This window comes from Haliaeetus albicilla, chromosome 27 (assembly GCF_947461875.1).
Source record: "Haliaeetus albicilla chromosome 27, bHalAlb1.1, whole genome shotgun sequence".
NCBI classification, from domain to species: domain Eukaryota; kingdom Metazoa; phylum Chordata; class Aves; order Accipitriformes; family Accipitridae; genus Haliaeetus; species Haliaeetus albicilla.
In genome coordinates, this window is record NC_091509.1 from 19331318 (window position 1) to 19357630 (window position 26313).

Here is a 26313-nt window from a genome sequence, read left to right on the forward strand (position 1 = left end):
TTGCATGAGTTCTTTCAATTAATTTTATTGAGTAGCCAAATCTGATAAATTAGCACAGATAAAATAAGCATTTGCATGTGTTACAAATGACTTTTTACAGGAATAAAACAGTGAAAATTACAAACTGTAAAAAGGAGGACAAGTAAATCCTGTCTCAAATTCAGAAGGGGGAAGATTTATAACTTCATACTGAAGATCAAATGTTTGAGTTCAGAAAACAAAGATTTAATATTACAATATTATACACTACTTTACAAAATTAAATTTACTATAAGGATTACATCCATAATAGTAAACAGAACCTTAAAATCACATTTAATGGTCCCTTACTTAACAGCCATTCTGCATCTTTGATTAAATTCTGTTAAGAAATTAATTCTAAAGAAAAGTGAATCATCTAGTTATTGCAACACAGTCTATGTGGACTTAGACTCAAATATATTAAATTAAAAACGATAATGAAAGCAAAGTAAAATGGATGGTAACAATGTTGGCTGAACACTAGTGTGTCAAATACAGAAATAGTTTAAAAAAAAAAGTCTTCAACTAGAAAAATAGAGTACATTTGCAGTGGTAGAGTTGTCGTGCTGAGATCTAAGTACCAGAGCCACTCTTGCCCGTTTTTGCAGTTCATCTTCAGTGTCCTCATTTTTCAATTGCGGGTAAAAACGACACATCATAGGTAGTTTGTGTGTTCATCTGTCCTGTATTGCCCTTACAGCAACACAAGGTGAACCAGCAGGCCTTTCCCCACTGTGAGGGAATAAACTAACGAAGTTCAATACAGAATTTCTTCCGAAGTGAAGAGAACTCCAAGAGAGTTCATCTGAGTCTCGTTTATAATGTTTTGCTCTGTAACACTTAGGGACTCTACTTCAAAGTTATTAATTGCCACAAAGACTGACATCTTTAGCCATTAGTCTGGTATACATAAAGCAATGAAGCTATCTCCAATATTGTATGTTTTTAAAAAAAATAAGGGATATAGTAGCAAAATACAGTCACAGTAAGAAACAGACTTTGGGTGGGCTGTTAGATGCAAGGATGCATTTCAACATCTGAGTGATAATATTCCCCAAACACGAGTTTTAAGTCATAACCTATGCAAGTGCATAGCTTCCATTTATGATTTAAAGAGACCCTTTCCGCTGGCAAAAAAAAAAAAAATCAGACTGTCAAAACTTAAAAAACCTCTTCACTATGACTAGAAACCGTGCAATTCTCTGAAAATCTGTTCAAGTAAATATACTCCTGTTTGCTATGTAGACAGCAGACAGGGAAGCTTAAATTGGTTCTAATAGTCTTTTCATGCTATTTTAGACATTGTTCTGAACTTTAGCTTCTTGTGCTCAAGCGACAAGAACAACTTCCGCAAAGAAACTTCTCCCCTGAAGTAAGGCAACTCCTGACAATCACGTGCAGCTACAGCCTGAAATGGCAGCAAATGATTACCCTATGATGTCCTTTGACATTTGTATCACAAAATGTAAGTTAACTAGCCTAACCACAGTACATGTTTGACCACTTGTGTTTTACCTGTTCAAGTTACTTGCCTCAGAAAGTAGGTTTTGCAAGACCTTTAAGTTTACCACTATTAAACAAAAAAGCAAACCAAGATTTTTCTATATGAAACACTTCCATGGGCATTGGGATACAGTAATTAAATACTCTTTATGTTGGTAGCTTTCAGTGATAGCTTAATCTCCAAAACAGAACAATTACCAATACACTTTTACAAAATGATTTAAATATTTTTGTATATAAATTTTCACTTCAAGTTCAATGTCAACTTCCATTTGTAGCTCTGGCAGGGATCTGAGAGTATATTTAAAGCTTTTATTTGGTGCACACTGGCTTTGGACCTAGGCTCATTACACAGCTGCAGTAAAAAAAAAAAATTTTTTTTTTTTAAACTTCAAGTGTGTCTCAAACCATAAACAAATCTTCAAACACAATATAATATTTTTGTCTTTGGAAAAATAGTTTCTTTTCCAATTTTAACATTGAAATATTCAATGTTGCCTTGAAACATTGTTTGAACTGCTGTCATACAAACTCACTTCAGAAACACACTAGATTTTAGGGGCCTAACATTCAGTTAATGTAAACAAGAGCCAAAAGTCTAAACATAAACCAAAAAATCTGAAATAACCTTCCTTGCCCTTCTCCTCCCACACCATTCACAAACTAAAATTAGAACTATTCCTCTTACTGAAGAAAAACAAAGCTTGCCATCTACCTAAGTCTACGTTTGCTGCTGACTCAGCCACTGACTTTTTAAGATGTCTCTCATATAGGGCCCACTCCTGCCCACTATTTTTTAAATTAGAATACTGACTTATTAAAAGCTTTAACAAATTCAGCCATCTTGTCTCGGTTAAGCTTACCTTTAGTCCTATTAGCCATAATCCAATCCAAGCACTGGATTCTACGCTTCATAAGTATTTGTTCGTTTCACAATGAACAGTTGTTTCATTGCTACTTTAAGCATTAAGTTGAACATTGAGATGTTCTGTCTGTAATCACTGGATGCACTTAGAAAGAATTTCCCTGCAAATCATGATCAGTATTGTGAGGTTTTATATCTAGCAGCAAAAAAAAAAAATAAAAAAAAATGCAAAGAGTTACAGAAATATACATTTTGAACAACAAAGAACTCTTTATTTTACAAAATGTATTTCACCTTTTCAGTATTGCCTTTGTAAATGTACTTCATGCTGCAACTACTTACAGTAAAAACATGATTTGCAGCAAATTAAAGGTGCTCAGCCAGTTCCAACAGTTTGATTTTTTTTTTTTTTAAGGTACAATATTATGTAGTTGCACATTTGATTCTCAGATGTGGTCCTTTATTTGCTTTAGTTTGTTGAAATCACAGTGAGAACTTCTCATCAACTGCCTCAGGCCACAGATTTAATGAAGATACTACAAGCACAATCGTTCTTTACTGCAAAATCTTTCCTTAAAGAAGTGAGCCAAAGGCTAGTGTTTCATTTATTCACTTGCTGCTGTATATGAAGGAGGAATTCATAGTATGATAAGGCTGATTCTGTTCTGTCTTCAATCATATTTTGCAGAAAACTTGATTTCAATGGACTGTCGTCCCTTAAAAATGAAAATATAAGCATTTGAGTGAAATAAACATTCGCCAAGATCTACAGTGCAATGCATTAATAAAGCTACAGGTCAAGTGGCAAGATATTTCAAGAGTTTAAGGACATATGAAAAAAGGATCTCAAATAGCCCTTGTGATTAATCCTAACAAGGGCAATTATCAGCATTTACTACATTTATCCAACATTAACTAAAGATTGTTCTATGACATGTAGTCTTTTTTAGTCTGGAAATTCTAAGTGGAGACAACTCATAACAAGTCATATCCGTTGTCAAATCTGTTAGAGGCAGCATGCACTGTTGTTAAAATTTTCATTAAGAAAGTTCAGTATATGATATCCAAATACGTATTGTTAAGAGGTCCCTAAAGAAGCACAGAGACTGTTAAAAAACCACTTACTTTATTATATATAGTATAGGAAAGAAAGGTCTCTGTTCTCTCAGCCAAGAAATGAAAGCTATTGTTCTGATGGATTCTGCAGTTTCAAGTTCTGGGAGATGTGTCTAAGAGGCAAAGGGTATCATTAATACATACATGATATTTTTCAGGAAAACAGCAAAAGGAACACTTAAAATAGCCCAACTCTATCCTAATCACGTATAAAGGAAATCCAGACAGATAAGTTTTGTGATGTATAGTTTTAGTCTAGTCTCCTTTTAAAGGGCTTGAAACGGTCAAGTGCACTAAACTGGTATCAGCAATTGACTATCAGAACGGTGATGACAGAGCTGTGATTGATACCTGTTTTATTGCAGAAACCGAAGGATTTCCCACTAACCCACTGTGCTTGCTGTTTGCAAGTATTCTCAGTCTGCTCCCACAGTTCTCAGAAACTTAATCATTGCCAGCCTCTTCTTACTGCGCTTTCATGGGAAGATCTATAGAGTTTTAGCCTGGAGAAACTCCAAGAGAGGTAATAGAAATTCTTTCTTCCTTTCCCTGAATCTGGATTTATAGTGAATAATAACTAAACGGCTAATATTTGAATAGTAGTATTTCAGTTCTCGTGAAAATAATATTCTGGCAGGACTGTACCATTGGTGTGCAGCAAAGTAAGCACGTACCATATTCTGTGGTATTGAGCCATAATTTGGAACTCCAAGGACTTGGCTGATAAAGCTCTGCCCACAGTTCTTCCCAATCCACAGAAACATTACCTGAAAGATACCCAGTAATACCAACATTAATCCAGTGCAAAACCACACCTCAGCGGTCTCTTACACATTTTGAATTCTCAGAAAGAATGCATCAAGTAAATTTGGATACTTTTTAAGATCACCACCACCACACAACTTACAGAGCCAGCATCCATAAGGTAAGCACCATCCCTACTCAACTTCTCCACTGACAGCTGGAGAATGGGTGGCTGAGGTATAGTTCTATCATTTATGTTAAGAGCCCCCTAAAGGAAAAAGCAAAAAGAAAAACAGTGGTTCACATCTTGATGCATTGAAACAGGCACAAAAACAGAAGGTTAAATAAGAATAGGATGTATTACACTGAATACTGAAGCTGGACCCTTTTTCTCCGTTTAGTTCAAGTCATACTTCAAGTGCATAATTTACTAATAAATCTTATAATGTTTTATTTGGAGAGGGTGTACTTCATCAACTTCATCTTAGTTAATTAGTTCTAGAACTGGAATATCAGATTTGTTATGTACAAAAGACATGATTTCTAAAATTTTTTAGGCTCTTACACAGACATTCACTGTTCACAGAACTATTTTGACATTTTAAAATAAAAGGAAGCTACAGAGAGACAAAAAGCATGTTATACTATCTTTACATATATGTGATTCATAGTGCAAGATAATGACACAAGGCAAAAAGTGAAGTAATTTAGAAAAAACCTTCCCCATCCACCCATAGCCAGAGCACAGCTTCTCTCCAGAATTCCTCAATCCAGTCCCAAATAACAAATGCATAAATGCAACAAATGGGAAAATATGAAACAGTAAGTTTTAGGTACACAGCTTTAACATAGAAAACTTGTGAGATTAACACAAATAAATTTTCACATCATACAAATCTTTGGAATCAGACAAACAGACCATGTAGCAATGCAAATACTCACCTCATCTGTGAGATTATCAACTCTGTACAGACTGGGATGTGTCATAAGCATGAGGTAAACAAGGGGCTGGTTTTTCACTTGACACATGGTAAAAATGCGTTCATCTAAACGTGCGTTTGTCCCAGTTTGAAATGCTTTCTGCAAGATCAGGCATTTAATTTGACCGTTAAAGCAAAGTCAGATAAGCTGAATTTAGCACAGCATCTATTGTTTATTTCTAACTTACTTAAGTCTTAGGGATGAGCCATTGGTATTTTCTCATGGTATGGTATTTTACCACTGCTATTTTAATTCTCCATAGTTCTCTCCAGTGTTTCACATATAAATCATACAAGTCTCCTTATTCCCGTTTCTGGGTTCTAGAATTAACTGTGACCTTGCACCATCAATCCTTTCTAGTGAGCACTACAGCTGAGATGACAGCATCTTGAAATATATCTCTTCTAACATACCCCTCAAAAATGCTACTTGATGGAATTTAAAAGAACAAATATTGGAGCAGTTTACGATTGCTTCAATGTACATAATCTTAGGTAGTTGTGGATTTACAAGAAAGAGATACTCCTGGCTCGATGGGACAAAAAAAAAAAAAAACAAAACCAGCTAGAACTGAAACAAGGGCTCACTCCTCCCACTTGACTGGGTCAAACACTTATAAAGTCTTCTATATGAAAAAGCTCACATGTCAGGATGAACATGCTAGTAACAACATGCTGGGTAATTCCTTATCAAGAGGCATGAATCAGAAAATTCTCTCTAGAACAGAAAGCTAGCTTGTCCAATACTTAAAATCACTTCTAGTATCATTTCAGTGAAATACAGTCAAAAAATACTTACATTGAGTAAATACTGTGAAATGCTTTAAACCTTTTGCAAGATCAGGCAGCCAACTACCTCCTTACCAGCCAGGTAGCTCTCTTTTAATCCACATTGAACTGCTATGTGGAGCTACGTTTCCAGAAATGCACAAAAATTAGATTTCTGAAAAAAACACTCTACCAGTACCCTGCCACATTCTCTAGACTAGTCAGTGTCTTTAATATTTTCCTATTCCCTTGCCTAAAACATTTATACTTTTTTTTTTTAATACACACTTCTGAACTCCTGCTTCTCAACTAGATCATTCTCCATAGTGATATTCTTTAAACATCTTCTCTATCCCCTATCACTCTCCTCTGCAGGCAAGAGCAGAAGGCCCATCCATTACCCTGATACATTTGCTCATTTGCTCCATAAAATTCGCCAAATCCCTCCATTTTTCATAACAGACTCCAAGATAAAAACATATTTGCCACCTGTAAAATCATATGTTATCTACCCAGGCCTGAGAAACAATTAAATACGACTTGTTCTACACTGACTTTTCAAGTCATCAAATTCTGGGGCGCAGAGAAATGGAATTGTTATCTTGAGAGAACTTTTATCTGTGCAAGAAGGATCATTCTCAAATCTAAAATCTCTCAGTACTCTAATGGCAAATTGCAGGAAGACTGGTTTTATTAAACAATCTAAATCAAGCAACTTCTCCATTTTGAGTCCTTCAAAAATACTGAAAGAGAAGCTAGATGCCATTTTGTACATCGAAGAAATGTCTTTTTACTTCAGGTTGACATGCCCAAACAGACAATCACGCTCTTGCACAGCTTCCTTGTAACTCTTACCTGTTTTAAGAGTGCCAGTACATAAAGTGGAAAGAGCCGTAGTGAGAAGGGGGCCATGAGACCAGGTTGTTGAATGCTTAAGACTGATGAACGGTAAGCAGATAAAGAATCTATCACTGCGTTGACCAAGGCATCCCGAGCATCACTCAAGGTAGCAGAAACTGATCGATCCACAGCTAAAAATAGAGCACAAAGCTCAAATAAGAGACTTTTTGTCCCTTGGTAGGAGTACAGTCACATATGTTAACTTTTCTCATTTTAACATATACTTCCATGCATCTTAATAAGCTTTTACTACACTATAGAGGAAGCCAAGTGATTCAGAAAAAAAAGCCAGGGGCCCATGATGATGCACCAGAGTAAGTCCAGGTGACTACATACATCTATACTGATACTTTACCTAAGCCAAGCATTAAAAAAACCCAAACAACCAACCTCTTAGGTTTGCAACTTAGAAAGCACCCTTAGAAAGAAACAATCTTTTCTTCTAATGTTACTCCCTAGAGGACTACTGCTCAGAGCTTTAGGGCTGTCATCCATACACATCCAAACAAGCTCTTATCATACTTACCCATATTGGCTAACAGCCCAGTGATGGCTTGTACATCTGCCCCTAGGTAGACCTCACTCAGTGTTGTTACAACAGGTAAGCACATAGTGTGGACACGAATTCGTCTTTCACCTGTAAGAAAAGAAAAACTGTAATCTCCAAACATAACTTTTGTTTCATGAAAGAATACAAGAAATGCCACTGTTTACTCAATAGCAAAAAGAAAATTTAAGATTTAATCTAATTTATCATACAAGTGGTGAATCAGGCCATTTCCAGTAGCTTTTAAAAACAGTTAGGTCTCAGTTTCTGGGTTAAGTCTACCTATTTTCAGACCAGAGCTAAGTTTTCCAAGAAACTTCTCGGTCTGGAGGAAGCAATAACATCAACAACATGAGTAACATATCACAGCTGTGATCTTGATAGTAGATAAAATAGTTTGTCTAAGTTACTGCAACTGAATAGCAGCTGATAAATGGACACAAGAAAACTCATCTGAATACTGTACTGTCAATGCAGCTAACAATACCTGAATATCTTACCTTTGCTGGATGTGTACAGGAGAGCTGACTGAAAGGAAACAACCTGCATATCAGTAAGACTCTCTTCTACTGACATTTGCACAGCATATCCTGCATCTGGGTTTACATTGGGTAATGACAACAAGTCTGTAGATCGTACGAAGAAGTTCCCATGGAAGGTATGAATGGAAAGACCTACAAGATAAGCATGGCATCAAATAATTTTTATTTTTATAGTCGTGAAGTACAGACAGCATGTACACATGTGCCATCACTGTTAGATTGCTCTGTATCAGAACGTTAAGATCATTCTCAATGAAATAAAGCATCTTCAGGAAAGGTAAATATCCTAAACAGACAACTAATCCATAGAATCCACAAAGCCTCACAGAAAGCAGGAATTAGGAAGTCAAATCAATGCAGAATAGTAGTAACTCTCTAAACTATAAAAACAGTCCCTTGTTGAAATAGCAGTCCAACAAAATTTCCAGTTTTAACCACTGTAAAATGGAACTTGGATGCCAGTAAAGATACTGCAAATACAGTCTTTAATAAATGGTCTGATTCCTGGTACTGAATTTTACTTTTCTAATCTTTGTCTTTTAACCATTTAAGCTTACATAACAGCCAAAATACCAATCAAAACATTTCTAAATAACAGTAAACACCCACTTCCCTCTGCCTGCCCGCCCCACTCCCCCAATCAAAAAAACTGTGTTCAAACCTTTGGTGCATCTTATCCTCATGACAGCCTCAAACCCAATCTTTCTAGTTAAATATCGTTTCAGTTCCTTTTGCAGTTTCTCCACCTGGACAGGGTTGTGTTTATGATGGTAAGACTGGTAGTAATAGACACTACCCGCAGAATACCTTGATATACAACCTGAAACAAAACCCACATATATTGGCAGATTGCAGACAGTTGCTGGTGTAAATCTTTTAAATATACCAGTTGAATGCAATATTCCCTTTAATTATTAAACTGTTCACACCTGCAAATAGTTGTTGCACAGTTACAGACCTGCATACAGAGACATAGATGTAACACAACTGTATGTTCAAGTATGTGCGTAGTTTCAGGTGTTAAAATAATTTTCCATTGGCCTGAAATTACAGGTACTTTGTCACTTGAAAGTGGTTAAATGGAGAAGAAAATAACTAAAATGCTAATGAAGCTTTTTCTAAAGATGTTTACACTGATGGTTAAAAGGCATAAAAGAAGGAGAGCCACTTATACCAGGATCACAAGAATCCTGACTCACTAAGGGAGAATATAAAAACAGCTAGGTTAAATCAGGAAAGACTGAAAGATTACATTCTATTCACTGTCACTGCTCATCAAGGATTAATTTGCATCTTAACACACTAGATTCATTCAAATCAGGTTGATATACTAAATGTTAATGTAGATTCTATGTATTTGCCAGAAGTACAAGAGTTACACGCCCCAGAACAGCTTAATATGACTTACCTAGAGAAGCCAAGTCAGAATATTGTCCGCTAAGAAGAAATAAATCCACTGCAACCTGTTGCCCTGAGCAGTCCAAGGCTAACTTCTTGTAAAAATCAGTCGATGGTGTCAGATGTATGTCCTGTTAATACAATAGAGTATTACAAAATACAAAAGGAAATTCAAACAGATTAACACATTTAATGCCTGTTTTCAGAGACACTAATAATTGATTCTTCATAACTGATTACAGTGGCATCTTAAAAAAAAAAATCAGATCATTAATCTGTGTTTATAGTGCTTGGGGTTTTTTTTGTTTTTTCTACTACTTTAACAAAGGAAGGTTAGCCCAACAAGAGAACCACAAAATCAACCCAGAACAGGCAATTCCAGAACCACCTACATGTACAGAACAGGGTAGTCAGTTCTCTCAGCCTTTTTGCTTTTCTAACCTTTGCAGTTGCTCTTTGGTTTGGCTCTTCTCGTGACTTTAGTGCTCCCATTCCCACAGATGGAAGCTGTGTCTGGAAGACAGAGATTCTACCTCCAGTGGGGGACATCAGTTTAAAGGCAGCCTGTAATGCAGGCCCCAGAGCACTCTGAGTTTCCAGGGACTTGGTAAACATCTGTGGCAAGGTCCTCAACAGATCTTGAATTAGCTACAATTGAGAAAACAAATGTATTAAGGCTAGGAGCCTTTAGAGTTTTCTTCTTTATAGAGCTGATTGCTCAACATACATAAACACATATAAACACTTCTAATACTAAGGTAGTAAAGAAAAGGCCCTAGCAAAAGTCAAGTACTGTCTTGTTTCAGGTTGGCAAAAGTTCACAGTCACATAGATAAAGTAAAAGACCTCTTTTTTCCACCTCAAACTTGGCATTTAAACTGTAGGTGTTAAAGAGCATTAAGTAATCCAGGAATTATCAAGCATATCCCAAACTATGTGAATGCCACTAGTTCTTTAAGGTAGTTCTTACCTCTTTATTTTCATTTAAATTTACTAATAAGTTTTCTGGCATTGGTATAAATACATCTGGAAGGAAAAAAAAAGTATTTATTTTTTAAAAACACATAAAGCTTCCCCCAATTCTATTTGCCAGCCATTATACCTATTGAAAAAAGAATACAGTATCAGTGTGTAAACCCATTTAAACACAATTATGTGGATTGCCTTTTTTTTTTTTCCCCTCATAAGCATACCTGTGGCTAGAATGCCATGTTAGAGTAGCAATCAACAGGGCTGAAGGATAATTAAGACTATTAAGTAAAAACACATAGTGAAGATTTTCTAGTGTTCATTCTGCCCTGCCCTATAACATAAAGTAAAAGGTGACTTGAAACTAAAGGCAGAAGAACAAGCGCTAAGCATCAGTCACCACAGAATCTGTAACAATTTACCAAGCATCAGTATTTGGGATCGTAAGAGAAATCTAGATAATTGTACAAATTAAACTAGAAATTAGGAAGGCTGTCTTCATGTTTTACATCCTGAAGAGCCACAGCATTGCTCGTACATCAGGGGCTTCATAAACGAACACAGAAATATGCTACTTCTAAAGCCATTGCTAGAGAGACTAAGGATCTGATCTAGAAACTCTCACCAGATATATTTTTTAAAAAGGCTGTCAAAACCAGCAGTCATTAGTAGATACTAATCACAGAATTTATTTCTGCATACCTTCAATATCTGAAACTATAAGCATCTGAGGCTGAGAGAGACCTTCCTGAAGACTGTAGAAATGGATTGTGCTGTCAAATGTTATGAAGCCTATTTTTGTTCTAGTGTTCCCAGGAAGCCTAAAAATGAGACATACGGTGTTCAGCAAGATGAAATTTCATTTCTGCAGGCTTTTTTTAAAAACATCCACTGCACCTGTCTGAGGTTGTTACCAAGTAGTTAGCTTAACAGCTACACTGCAACAGCTTGAGTAAGTCATTTTGGAGAAAAGAAGAAAGAAAAAAAAGAAGCTCATAGTAGAGTCACCTAGCAGACACTCAAGAAATTTTTTAAGAGGGTATTAAGAAATGGAAGAAAAGGAAGAAACAAGCTGCAAATATCAAGCAGCATTTATATTGGTTCAAACAGCATGTATTTTATGAAAAGTTTATTAGACGTAAGCATTCCTTTCAGCAAATGCTTATCTGAACTTCAGCTTTTAAAAAATACAGTTCAAAAGACATCATAAACATGATGTTTAGTCCTTTGGGGGATTGATGAAGCAGATAGGAAAGAGCCAGACTGAGAAACAAGACTCAAAATTACTTTTGATACCAGTGCAGCTGTGATGGGAAAAAGACTACAGCTTTACACTACATTTTAATACATCATTGGCCACTGCTAGCCAATGCTAGGAAATTTCTCTTCTAGACAGGAAGTACTGGCATGTTGATGTCTATGACAAGTTTCATAAGAGGAACGAAAAAAGGAGATTCTAAGAAAAAGGTACTTACAAGTCAAGATTGTCTAACAAGGTGTGGCAGACTGTATTCAAGTATCCTGTCTCTATTGCATTATGAGAGACATCAAACACAAAGAGGTACACAGGTGGTTGAGGTGGACGTAGCTGAGTAAAGAAAAGATTACCTTTAATTTTCAAATTAACATTTATTAGATTGGGTTTATTCATTCCACTGCAAGTTTAAACTCTATTAAAACAGCATACAGATGACAGGTAAAACTTCTGAATGCATTTGTCTTACTCAGTAGCTCTAGAACTATAGTTTTCTTCCAGAAGACCTAAAAATGCCTACATATTTTAAATGCAGAACTTTGACATCATAAATGTTTAGAAACGAAGAACTATCTGAAGTCCTTCCCATGAGTTCTCAGATACACTCCTTGAGGCAGCAACTGTTCTACTAAGCTGGAAAGCATCCTCTATAACAAGGCTTTTTCTGACTTCCCTCTGGAAATAAATCAAAGGGAGAGAATAACTAGAAGTAAATAAAGCCTTACCATGTATTCAGATGGAGCCATAAACTCAATAGTAGCATTCTGGACTTCAGGTCTTTTATGAGGTTCTCCATAAACTCTTGTCACAGGATTATACATGAATTCTTCAGGAACTATATATAAACAGATAAGTTTATATATTATTACTTGACACTAGTATTAGCTGTGCTGCATTTTAAAACAAATACATCAACTCTTTTGTGCCTGTTGGGCAGCGCTTCTTGGAGAACTATACTAGATAGGGCAGCTACTTTGTCACCTGCTAGGGTACCTTGGAAGATGACATCTGACTTACTGTGCCTCATTAGTGACACCACTGTCTTTGCCCATGGGAAACACTTCTCATGTCTCACAGTCCCAGCATGACTGATGATGATCGCTAGTACTGATATGGCCAACAATATTACAGTCTCAAAGGCCAAGGTGGGAAAGGTTAACCTTAGCAGTTTAAAACAATACGCACATTTAAAACCTACCATCATTCACTCTATAGCACAAATTGCATTTCCATCTCCTTTGGTCTAGAAAGCTGACAAAAGGGTTAATGTATGTCCTGCAGGAACGGCATCTCACAATAGTACTTGAAGTGACCACTGGCAATTGCTGGAAAAGAAAAGCTTCCTGTTTTAAAGCATCACCACACTACAGCTATTCACCTATGATAACAACATTTTCTTCCTGATTAGCTAGTCAAAACATACTTGTTGAAGGAAGTATTTCTGCATCCTCACAGCACCCCTACAATTCCTTAAGAGGACTGGTTGGAGCTCTAACCTATTTGACTGCATAAGTTCCCTTTTCAAGCCTCTAAAGTCTTACATTTTACTTTGATTGTTTAAGACCAAGTCCTATACCCAATACAGATAAAAAAAATCAGACACCCCCCCCCATCTTTGAAAAATTACTTAAATTGTGAAAAATAACAATGTTTAAAAGAGGCACTGCTAAATTCACAGTCTTCTGGCTATCTGAGGACATCCAAACCCCTTTAACTTTGTTAATTCTTAATTAAGAATTAGTACTAGGTTTGGTATAGGAAATCAATAACTACAACTGATATCTCTGACAAGATAAAGCTATCGAAGCAACACTGGAATTTAAATGTGTTGCCTTCTGTCACAGTCCGAGGGCTGTGCTGCCTTTAAGCTTCTGGTTTTTTGAGGTTTGGGAGGGTTTTTCTTAATTAAGTGAGGCTTGAACGTTTAAAAATGGCAGGGAGATAAATTTCAGAAAAATTACAATGATCTGTATAGAACAGGGAAAATGTCAGTTACCAGGGTAATTTTTCTGGGCCAAGATTAGCCAATGTACTTGCCCTTCTTTTATAATCCATTGTCCAGCTCTGGACTTTAATACAGGAGTAGTTGATATTTCAGCATTTAAAGTTTTGAATATTTGTCATACCGATAAGTCTTTGAAAGGATGAAGCAGGAGCCCCAAAGGAAGTTTGGCTTTATTCAATAAGGCCTGAGTTTGAGGAATGTTAGTCAGGGTACAGCGGAACAACCTACATGGAGGACAAAGGGTTATTTTCAGAGGCTTTCAGATAATAAAATTATTTCAGTAGTACAGAGCACCCTTATATTTTTCTAGAGCTGGTGATGGTGAATATCCATTTCCAGATAAAGGATCTTCTCCAACTCCGTCAAATCATTCTGTTTTAGTCTGAGCTTGACCCACAGTACCTACTTTGAGTTCTTATGTTATTTTATACACATGCTCTTTGCACAGAACTGAGCATCACTTTAGTCACTCAAGTCAAAGCTAAGCCTAACAATGTTCAAAGTTGCACCAAATCTTTATATACTAAGTGTTATTTTGGAATACTATTTTGAGGTGGCCTTATATACAAATCTGAACTAGTGAAGTTTAAAAAGTTGTCTTAAAACTACACAAAACTAACGATAAACAACCCCACAGTCATTTCAGGGACTTTAGAACTTAGTGGCTTCCACAAGTGCGGATGTGCACAGTACTTCTGTAAATCCAGTCCAGCTTGTTTGTTTGAACAACTTCACAAAGATGCTGTTATTTCCTTTATCTATCAAAAAAGACTTGGAAAGCAGGAGTACCTGGTTATACACAGTTTGGTTGGTCTCCTCAAAGAGAGGACTTGAATAACCAATTGCCAGACTCTTGTTTGACATTCCATTTACTCCATTGTTTTAAATGGTTACTTCAATACGGAGGTCACTCATGTTTCTGCATTCACAGTCTTTTTGGTGTACCTCACTCAAGTGAGTTAACTCCTATTTTATATCTTTTCTCAATCATACTCACTGCCAGCTATATTGTAAAGTTTTTGTGTTGTACCTATCTATAGCTGCCTTGCAAGCAATGTATTTTTCCCTCATACTATCTACACAGGTAATTTTCCACATTTCAAAATTTAAACCACTTACCGCCTTTATTGTAACACAGTGAAGCCTGTTTTCAATGTTTTCTACTCACAAAATTAAGGAAATATTTTGTGAAGAGTTATGTCTACAAGTAGGCATTTATAATTCTACTTATTTTGATGAATTATAGCAAATGGATAATCTTACTCAGGGTTACAATTGAGCTTCTGGATGTCTTCATGCAAGTTTGGGACAGGAGCCTTCAAGAGGGTCATAGGAAGAATATTCCTTTCTTGAAGAAGATTCACAGGTCTTAATCCTTCTTGCTGTAGACTCAGGCCCGCCATAGATGCAGTTAAGTGATTAGTACCCAGGGCAGGCTAGAGTCAAAATTTCAGAAATTAACACCAATTACTTGGATGAAACCCACAGTTCATTTAAAAAGCAAACATATTTCCCTTTCAGTTTTTTGTTTTGTTTGTGTATTAACTGCCATTGTATTACAACAATACATTTAGAAATACTACTTGTTACATAAACTTGGACTTAGGCATGTAACATAACAGAGGTAAAAATTAGCATACATTTGCTACAAAGCTCTTGAAATACAGAGGCTCAGCTGGCAAAAGTGTTCGTCAGTTTGCTTTGAAATTTCAGGAAAATAACCCAATACTTCAGCTAACAATAGCAACCTGAGGGAAGAAAAACATGCCAAAAGCAGCTGAAAGTTTTAAGAGTAATATTCTTAACAGATTCAAGGATAGGAAACTTCAGAAAGAGCTGGCACCCAGCTTTTCCAAACTGATACAAGGCGTCAGCAAAAGCATTAGTTTTAGACTACATCTACCATACTGAACAAATGGCACACCAAACAGCAAACCGTAGGAGCAGCACCCCACAGATGCACAACACACACCAATCTTCGCTTTTCTTTACCCACATGCACCACGGGTAGTACCAAGATAAAAACCAGACAATCTTTACCTGGTGGAAATGTTTAGATCCATCCGGATATTGCAAAGCAGATGCTTGCATTCCTGGTGCTCCAGGTGGAGAAGTATTTTGGTAGCCTGGAGGTAAGGTAGGGTAAGAATACCCAACACTTCTATTCATCTTAAGATTTGGAGGTGCAGGAGAAGGATGTGGAGTTGCTAAAGGCAGAGAAGACAAATACTTAAAATTAATTGCTGAAGAACAGCAACTTGCTCAGTGTGTTAATAAAGCAGGAGGGCTTTTTGTTGTCATTTAGTTTCTAAGTGTAAACAACTGACAACTGCTGTCAATTTTGCAAAATGCTCTTAACTGCTTTACCATACTTACAGGCAGACATGCCCATTGTCAATGCTTCAAATTTCATATTTAGTTTCAAGACATCGAACCAAGTATATATGTTTGTACATAAATGCCTAAAATTGTCTGTCCCAGACTCTTTTAAAAAAAGTTACATAATAATAAACATTTTTAATTCCAAAGCCTTACCCATGAGGCCACCACCTTCTATTGCATCATAGCTGTTTTGCACCACAGACCCATCGCTGGCAGCAGATGTAGCATCGCCTATTAAGAAACACAGTCTCAGTAGAAATTTTCACAAGTTACTAAGAAGTTGTAGGATTTATTTGGAATTACCTCGTGACCTGCTGGATGAATATTAAGATTACTTTGGATCTACTTTGTTCTGTCCCAGGACAAAACCAAATTAAATATACATCTTAACCTCTTTCTCACACACACTTTCCCTGCTGACGTGACCTCAACAAAGGACATTCATAAAACCCCACAATCTTTTTTCAAGGGAAACAAAAGTCCCTACACTGCTGGTTGAATGATCTTTTAAGATTACTTCAGATTAGATATTTGCCTTAACTTCCAAGCTGATACACAATAAAGTGTCAGGGTACACTTCCTTCTCAACAGAGGAAGTGTCTGTAGGCTAGCTGCAGTTTTCAAAGCACCTTGGAATTTAGGTACTGAGTTCCCTGAAGAACTTTTTCCACTGATAATTCACAGAAACACCAGATGCCCTTCACTTACACACTTAGTCCAGCACTGCTCACCAAACACCAACAGTTCTGATATGGTCACATACCAGTAAAGATATAAATTCCAGCTGAGAGAAGAAAAACCTTGAAATTGAGAGAGTGCTCCTAAAGGACTGCTTTTTGTAAGCTAGCTATGTCTCAATATACAAACCCAATTACCTATTGCTAAGGAGAAGGAGGTACTCAATTTACTTTTTATTATCATTAAAATCTGTAAAGGTGGCCCAATGAAAGGAACTTGCATTATACACTGAATCTTGCTAGTATGCAACAGTCAAGCTACTTCACAGACTAAACATTTCTATCTCTCCATGGCCCTAGAAATGTTTCTCTTCATTTTGAAGAAAAGACTTTCTAAGCAGAAGCAGTTTCTAATGCATTTCATATGTTCAAAGCTAAGCTAAATCTCAATATACTATTCTTGTACTCACACAGCTACCACATAAAAGAAACTGTAAATCTGAACATGCAAGGAACCAACAGCTTTGACAGAACAAACTATATATGTAGAAATAAAACTGCCGACTACCACGTGGCCCCATCTAGCATGGGCACTAAATGCAATACAACTATAGGTCTGTTTGATACAGAGCCCTGATGAGTTCTTAACCAATGGCATATTTGTGCAAGGCCCACAGGAGACAGAGGAAGTCAGGTATCTGTCTTCAACAGCTGACACTTAACAGCCTCTAGTAACAACCTTCGGAAAATGAACAAATCCAAGGTATGTGTTTCAGTGATTTTACACAGAAGGGAAGAATAAGGTACAGCTACATAAACAGGCAAGGAATTGCAGGGTCCGCATTTGAGCTTTCCCTGCAGAATAAAACAGTACAGGAAGTTATACATAGATTATATCCTCCACAGCAGTCAAGGATGCAGAGAAATCAAAATTTCAGTATCACTTTAGAACATTAAAAATAAAAAAAAGAGATGGCAACTATGGGAGACATGGACATGTCAAACAGCACTTAGGAATCTATTTTGAAGTGTTAATTGTTTTATTTTATTAACAACTGTCAACAAGAAATATTTTACTTCCTTCCAAGTCCTTACCTGCTCCTTTCAGATAAAATTATGCTGCATTAGTATCAATTTTACCATTTGAGTGTCTAATAGAACAGTGTACTTGACTTTAAAGGTTGCACATTAGAGCAAGTTGTAATGTGCAAATTCAACAAAAAGAGCAAATTATTTCTTACCATCTCGATTTGCAGCTGAATTTAGCAGAGACTGTGTATTAGGTGGTCCCGCTGTCAGTGTTGATGGCCTAATTAAAGGTGGACCACCAACTGGTGGAGGTCCTAAAGGTGGCCTTGCAGGAGGGTGGAGTGGAGTTAAAGGCTGAGTCACTGGTGGAGGTGCAGATCCTGTAAAGAGATTAATTTTTACAAGGAGTTTAAGCCAGCTTAGAAAGTCACAAAAGTTTTGTTACAAAAACATGCAGATTGAACACTAAATATTCCTCTTATTCAAATCATGAATAGCATGAGATACATAAATACCAACATGCATCTAGAAGGTTTAACAACTTTGGATTGTTTCTGTCACGCTCTTCTCATACTGGGTTCCTGTAGCTATTATCCATGATCTCTCTTTCAGCTTTTTGCTGCTATTGTTGGGAAGAATTTCAAGAGGTACAGAAAGCATCCCAACTTCAGTTACTAAGTCTGGACTTTATAAAGTTATAGTACAGCCCCATATGAATGAACTAGTAAGCGTCTAAACAGATCCCTTCTGACAGGATGCTCATCTTCCATTTCAATAATCTGATAAAAAACAGCAATGTACAGATTCTATAGCTACTAAAATTGCTTGGCAAAAAGATTTCACTTGGGAAAGCATCAGCAATGCACAGTTTGAATAAACTTGCTGTGTGAGTGTGAGGTGTTTTGCTCTGAAATGTTTAACCCTCCATGTTAAAAGTCACAGGAAAGTTTTTAATTGCTTCTTTTTTAAAATTCTAGGACTTTCTCAAGCCAAGACATTTAGAAACCCAATTGCTTTTCTTCCCTTCAAATAATGCCAAATCCTAAGGACACTTCCACCCCTTTTTTCCCTATATTCCAGAGGCCAGTAAAACTGCCCCTTTAACTCTAGGAAGACACCAATGTTTTAATATAAAAGCTAGCCTTTCAAAAGATAAGGCCAAATTGTACAGTATCACCAGGTCTCAACATGGTATAGAAGCCTGTAAGCCATACACAAAAGTATACTGACGAATTTCCCACCACACAAAATATGCAACTTCATGAGCCTCCACAGTATGGTCACATTTAAGGGGGGAGGGAGAGAAAAAAAGGAAGGAGAAAAAAAAAAAAAATTACATTCAGTGAAGTTACCTGTTTGTTCACTTAGTGTTTGATACTGCAGAACTAATTAATAATTGCTATATGCAGGCAATACTATCACAGAACTTGGAAGAGATTCTGTCTCTGAGAGGCTGTCCAAAGTTGGCCATGCAGGCAGGAAGCTGGCAGAGCTTTGTTCTAAGAACGAGCATGATCAGCAAGACAAGCTAAATTAATTTTAAAAGTGATCATTGTTCTACAAAAAACTACCAGGAAAGTGCTCAGGAGGAATCACCCTTGAATGGACATAAGAACTCTCTTATTCCAGACACTCACTCATTTCATATGCCACTTTCCAAAATTTCTCAGCATTTTCCTCCCTAACTCCAAATTCCTAATTGTTTATTCCAATAAACTGCCAGAATTAGTTTCATAAATTCTGTGAGCTTAAGACAGTTTGAATATCCTAACAAAATTAGTCAGGCTTGTAACAAAAAACCTAGCATCAAGAAAAATATCTAAGGAGGCTAAAAGCATTTCACAAGAAAAAAATATTTGCTTTAACATATAAAATATTTCTGTATGTAACTCCTATTAGCTCAGTTTAAAAAACCCCTCTGTAACGAGGAACAGCAATCTGGCAAAGAGAAGCCTGAGTATTAACTTTGTTTCCCTAATAATCAGAAGTTATATAAGAGAGCTATTTAGTGTTGAAAAAGCTTTTCGCCACTGCATATACCACCACACAAGCAGCAGTAACAGAAGTGGTAATTCTTTGCATCGCATGCTTTCAGAGTACATTCTAAAGACTGACAATTATTATTAGATAGTGAAAATTACAAGTTTGGAGGAAGGAAGCTTTCCATTCAACTGGCCTCTATTTCAATGGCACAGAATGCTTTTCAGTTTTCTTTCCAGGCTGTCCTCAAGTTGTTTGCATCAACCTGACTTAGGCTGTTCAGAGAACTACATGAATCAAGTGATTAACGGAAAGGCTAACAAGTTTTAAACTGAAAAGGACCATACTCACTCAACAGGACTACAGTTTTCAACCATGAAGTCCCAAAGTCCCCACTTGACTGAAGCATGCCAGTGCTCCAACAGCCACCCCAAGGAACGGTGGAGGTCACAGAAACAGCATTACCCACACACAGCTTCCCAAAACGAGACACCATTCAGGAGTTACCTGCTTCAGCCAGCTGAAATGCCTGACCCACGCACAGAACTTCCATTTCTAATCCAAAGAAACCACCCCAGTATTTGTGATGTACATTTTCTCAGAGTATCTCCTTTGACAACCTTGTTTCACAAGCACAATGTCTCTGCATAGTCAATTCTATATACTTTTCTTAAAAAGGACACGGAGAAATGGACACTGGTAAAATATAAAAAATTTATGGTTACCTGGCTTCATATAGCTGTTCTGAAGCGGAGGACCTCCTGGAGAAGCAGCATATTGATAATTTCCTGGAGGATTTGTATTTCCTGATAATGACGACGGTGACTGAGCTGACCCTGTCCCCGTCATGTGAGCCAAATGGCTTGTTTGAGACCCAACTGGCTGACTCACAGGAGTCTGGCTGTACTGCCAGTTTGAAAGCACTGGTGGGCTAGCTCCAGGAGGAAAGCTACCAGCAGATGATATAGCAGCTGAGTTTTGCAATGCAGGCAGCAGCACTTGTGGAACAGGACCTGTCTGTTGTACTGGGGACCCAGAGAAATGTGCCACTGGTGGTCTATTGAGAGTCTGCCCAGGTCCTTGATAATTGTTTAATTGAGAAACGTTCTGAGAGCCACTATAGTTGTACTGTCCAGAAGTCTGATGGGGAGGAACCTTTGCTGGCGTCTGATGCGAATACAATCCCGGAACTGAAGGGCTATATCCCTGGCCATCTGATGAATGCATCAGCTGATTTTGAACAGGGCCTGGAAGAAAAAAAACCAACAAACCCTTTAGAAAGTCAGTGTTGTGTACCACTTCTGAAAATCAGAGATGTTCCTGGGAATCTCTTTCCTTAGGATTTTATTAGTCTCCAAGCCATAAAAGTAATCTTTCTTTTTTTTTCCCCTCAAACAACCAGGTGTAAGCAACAGAAGTACTGCTGCAGGAGACATGAATTTGATAGGATTTTGCACTTAGATCTTTGTTTTGTTTTACAGTAGCCTTGCAACCACTAAGCATTCCAGTGCCTGAGTGCAATCTATCCTCCTAGACTGAAATTCACATCGAATACTATTTCTATCTTCAGAAACACCCAAAAGCAAGCCGACCAAAGAGCAGTGCTCTCCCACACAGCTGGCAGCAGTACAAGTGAGCAGACAAAGCGGAAGCATCCATTACGTAATAACTCAGTTTCATTTGACGATTGACACCAACTTAAACTTTAGCTTATGGCAAAGGCACAAACACCCAGTTTCAGCATAGGTCACCATGCTGTTTCTCAAGTAACAGAGTTAATCTATGAAAGTTTCTGCAGTTAATTTCAGTAAGAGAACTATTCCATACACATACCACTCATGTGAGTAGCTGACTGGTCACAAACATGGAATGAAGGGTGATTTTATCATAAAATAACTCACCAATCAGGAAAAGAAAACTTGATATGTTAATGGTGCATTTTATGTATTTGTTGGTTGGTATAGCTGAACTAAGTTTTACTCTCATTTGAAGAAAAAAAATTGAAAAAAGGTTAGTAACTCTCTAAACAGTAAACAACGCTGAGCATAATCAGATTTCTGTTTTACACGGGAACACAAAGAGAGAGTAATGTGAGATTTCCAGTGCAATACAAGCTCCTTTAAGAAAGTTACTACTAAAGGTTGTTCACACTGTTGCCATAAAATGGGCATTCTGAACGGAGACTAGAAATTTTCAAGTGAAATCCTTCTGAGCAGAATACACTAGATAATGCATGCCACAGCCAGCCATGACTCCTTAAAAATTACTAAAATGCTTTCCAATGTTGTATCATTTATTTAAGCCAGCCACGCTGTGGCTCCCCCCACATCCCCCAAACACACAGTTTGAATACTGGAGACATTCCACATGCACAGTTAAAACATCTGAAAGCAGAAAAGATCATCTTCATGGTTTAGAGTTAAGATCCTTTTCTTTGCAACCCCATACTATTCTCCAGATTTCCAGAATTAGTTAAGATTTGGACAATCTTTATGAACCTAGATAAACAAAAGCACTTAACTTTCCAGACCAGAAATGCCTGTGGGATTCAACACTTAAATTTTCAAAAACATGCCAGAGAGATTAGCTTGGAAAGTGGATATATATTTACCATACAAGTACTGGAAACAGCTGCTATGAGAATGAAGTCACAGAATTTCATTTAACATTGAAACAAAGACAGCTGGTTTCCTATTGAAACATTCTAGTTAAATTTCAAAAGGTGAGGAAGATCACATTTCCAAGTTAAAATAACTTTGAACTCGGGCATTTCTGACAATAAATTAGGCTAAACGCGGAATACATTAAAATACTTAGTTAGGACAAACACTGCACCGGTCATTTAGCTCCTCATTCCCTAGAAAGCCTTAGGCTATGGATCAGACAGCTGTTACTTCACTGAATATCGTACATATCCACGCTAACTACATAGCCAAGGCAGTACTACAGTGCCAGTGACCTCATCCTCACTGCCTCTGTTATTTGTGCATAAAAAGTACATACCATATTATTCTCCACCCATTAATCTCAATGCTACTTATCGTTCAGTTAGGAAATCCAGTTATACCCTGCTGTCCTTACAATGCTCCTCATAAATCCTAGTAATTAATAATTCTCTACAACCAACAGTGTCTAAACAAAAAGCTTGCAAAGATGAAAATGCTAACAATTATAACTCACCTTTGAAAATTACCCTGCAGTGTATCAGATGGGTTTTCAACAATTAATTTACAAAATCCATTGTAAATTAAACTTGCTAACTCTAAGAATGATGAAGAATTCTTATGTGATGCCAGGCCTCCTGACTGCATCTGCATGTACACTGATAAAACAACATTATTATAAGCTGTATGAAAAATACAGAACAAATACAAATTAATTTCATAACTTGATTATTCACCTTAGAGCACGACTCTGTAGCCTAGGCAGGAATCAGAATACTTGGACTGCTCTTACACACACTGTTTTCCCTGCTTGAGGGATAAGTTTGAGGATAAAGCAATGGAACTGACCGACCTGATATCTTCTACGGCACTTTGCTTTTAAAAAAAAAATTGAATTCCCGACAGCATGATGTTCCAAATTTCAGTTTTTATTTTTAAAGTCACAAGCACAACGAGAAGTCTCGATAGCCTGTGCGCAGTTCACGTTTCCAAGACAAGCCTGCATAAAGCTGCCAACAAAACTAAAGCAACAGCATTGAGGGGTGCAAACCCTTTCCAAAGGGCTCCACAGTGCACAAAAACTCCTCAGGACTTGCTGTTTTGCTGCTGCCAGGTACCCATCTTGACCTGACCTCTTTACTGAGGCCTGCCAGAGAGCACATAGGCTCTCCAGCTTTCCGCAAACACTGCTGCTGGTTTTCTGTGCTGTTCTGTGAAGCCAAGAACCAACAAGGAACTCAGTGTAGACTGAAGAGCTAGATCACCTGCACGGCAGCAAAACCACCAACACTCAGAGACCAGAGAAATGAGTTAGTAATACGAGGTAGGCCACCTACTTAACAGCGAAAGACACCTCTACAGGAACACAAGGTCATTTGACATTTCTAAGAGATCAGGAACGGCACCAGAATATATATGAAGGTTGCCTGATGGTTCTATAAAATGAGGGGTCAAAATATTAGTGCAGGAGGCTAGGATTCAAGTCATATTTTCTGCCATAAAGAATTTCAGCATCACCTACTCCAAGCTAGTTATTTAGTATATTACTTTCACTAGCTGCCACCTCTCCAACTTCCAGGGAGATGCAAGATAAACATACTGAAAAGCTGCATCCCAACCGAACTGCCATGGGATCTGTCACCACCAGTCCCCACTTCAGCTGACTTTGACCCACTGGTTTCCAAACCAACAGCTTCTAAAGCATCTCATGACCTCAAAGCGCCATGCTAAGATACCACATAAGGAGAGCAAAACAGTTCTAAAAGAATTGTTTCTCCTTCTTGTTTGCACTTCAGATCTATTAACTGGAAAGCAAATTAGTAACCTGCAGTTAAATGAATACAGAATACTGGTCCTATTAAAAGAAAAACACAAATGAAGTAGAAAAAGGTTGTTGCTAAGCAACCCGATGCTCCGTGCTAAACAATTTCCCAGTCAGCACACGGTGCTGCTGTGACAATTTACTGCCTTCACTTTATGGACACGCGAGCTTGGGAAGTTACCTGCAGTAAAGCAAGCAACAAGTTGAGAGGAAGAGCTGACAGCTATATAACAATTTATCATTCTGTTGACAGCTTTCTTTCCTCATAGACCACTGTAATTACCTCAAAAGTACCTCTCAGTACCCTCTAGACTGTTTTATAAAGCTTTGTTTTTACTGTAAAGGTCAAGGATTGCAAGCACCTTCTCAACATGTATTTTAACGCTAAGAACAGTCCATGCTTGAATAATCAAATTTATTCAAAAGGCCAGCAACCCAAACCTTATCTCTAACATACCACAACAACTGTTTGATTTTATTACCTTGTATTTGCATAACTCTAAGTTTCAGTTCTTGATTTTTTATACACCTGACGGCTGGGTAGCCTGAAATACCTCCTCCTCCGACTGCCTCTCCAGAACTTCCATTATGTGCTTAATCTGACTACAGGGAAATCAGCAAACATGAAGCGATGCCAGTCTGTAAATCATCCCACTTGATTACATTAGCTAACATTCTCTTTGTACATTCTCTGCTTAGACCGTAAGCTCTCCAAAATAGAGGCTCTCTCTTCAGACTGTATTCATACACTTCCCACTTTCTTGACCCTATAAGCAACTATATGGTTGTTTGTAAAATGCCATTTTGCAGATGACTTTGAGGAAACGTAATAAGTGCGCTGTGAAGGAGGAGGGGGAAGACAAGTCAAACCATTTAATTACTCGTGCATAAAACAGAAAAATCAAAAGATCTCATTATAACTGAATTGCTTATGATGCAGCGCAACTACTGAAACACAGAAGCATGTAATTAAGGAACCAAGTACAGAGGGTGCTGCCTGTATATGCGAAATCAGGAAATACTTCCAACAGCACGGAATTCCACACATGCAAAGAAAACAGATACAGCGACAAGGCTTGCCTTGTGTTTCTTTCTTCCTAGCTTAAAAGGCTGGCTAGTAAGTTATTCAGTTTCACCTTTGACATCTCATTTTTGGAAAAAAAAAAAAAGTACATATTTTGAGGGGAAGAAAGTAATCAAGACTTTCGCAGACCACAGCGCACGTAGCAAGACAAAATAAAAACAAGATAAAAAATTAAAAAAGCCCCGTTTCGCTGCAGCCAGGTCTCCCCCCCGCCAGCGATAACCACAGTGCCACATGTACAGCTCCGTTCCAAAGGGTCAGGGGCGCAGGGCGCTGCCTCGGCTCCCTCGGGGGTACGGGCGGCAGAAACATCGCACAGACCGGGAGACGCTCCCGGAGGGATGGTGGGGGGGGGGCAGAAGGACTCGGTCACCCCCATTTTTTTTAAATTTTTGTTTTTTAAACACCCCCCCGCCCCGGGACGCCGGGTGTCCGGTGAGGGCGTCGCTGGAGCCGGACACTGAACTGTCCCCGGGGCCGCTGCGAACCCCTCCCGTTCCTACGGGCTGTAAGTGATCGAACCGAGCAGCTAACGCAACGGGGGACGCCCCCCCGCTCCGCCACCCCACCCCTCGTCCGCCGGCTCCCCCCACTCCCGTCACCCGGGACACCTCCTCCCCGCGGGCACCGGCACCCTTCCCCCGCTGCCCCCGGGGAGAACGGGCGCAGGGCGGCCCGGGGGGGAAAGCGCCACGGGGCGGCAATCGCCGCCACCACCACCACCACCACCACCACCACCAGGCCCCGGCCCTGCGGCCCTCTACCGCCAGCGAGGCGGCCCCGGTACCGCACTCACCGTTGCTATAGGGCTGCTGGCCAGCACCGTTCTGGCTGGGGTAGCCGGTGGGGGGCCTGGCGGGCTGGGCCATGGCGGCAGGCTCGGCTCGGCTCGTCCGGTCTCGTCGGTGCCGCCCGTCTGGCAGCGGCCGGCCCAGCTCGGGGGAGGAGGGAAGGGACGGGCCCCGCACCGGAACTACCGGGAAGAGCAGCGCAAGCGCACTACGTACACGTGGCACTTCCGGGAGCGGCGCTCTGCGGCAGTGGGCGGGACCTAGCGTCTTAA

At 38.5% G+C, this 26313-nt stretch overlaps 1 protein-coding gene across 1 annotated transcript; it reads right to left on the reverse strand.

The window, feature by feature from the left end:
• Positions 1 to 5: 5 nt before the first annotated feature.
• Positions 6 to 26134, reverse strand: SEC24A (SEC24 homolog A, COPII coat complex component). The gene is made up of 23 exons (XM_069772966.1): positions 26047 to 26134; positions 20407 to 20928; positions 17914 to 18081; positions 16149 to 16226; positions 15654 to 15820; positions 14877 to 15049; positions 13735 to 13837; positions 12807 to 12933; positions 12334 to 12443; positions 11829 to 11941; positions 11056 to 11174; positions 10355 to 10410; positions 9826 to 10032; positions 9395 to 9515; positions 8648 to 8806; positions 7945 to 8118; positions 7424 to 7534; positions 6853 to 7028; positions 5192 to 5329; positions 4413 to 4517; positions 4180 to 4272; positions 3515 to 3618; positions 6 to 3105 (listed from the first exon to the last, which is right to left on the reverse strand). The coding sequence occupies exons 1-23, from the start codon at positions 26117 to 26119 to the stop codon at positions 2991 to 2993; spliced, it is 3312 nt and encodes a 1103-aa protein (XP_069629067.1). The 5' UTR covers positions 26120 to 26134; the 3' UTR covers positions 6 to 2990.
• Between the last annotated feature and the right edge of the window lie 179 nt (positions 26135 to 26313).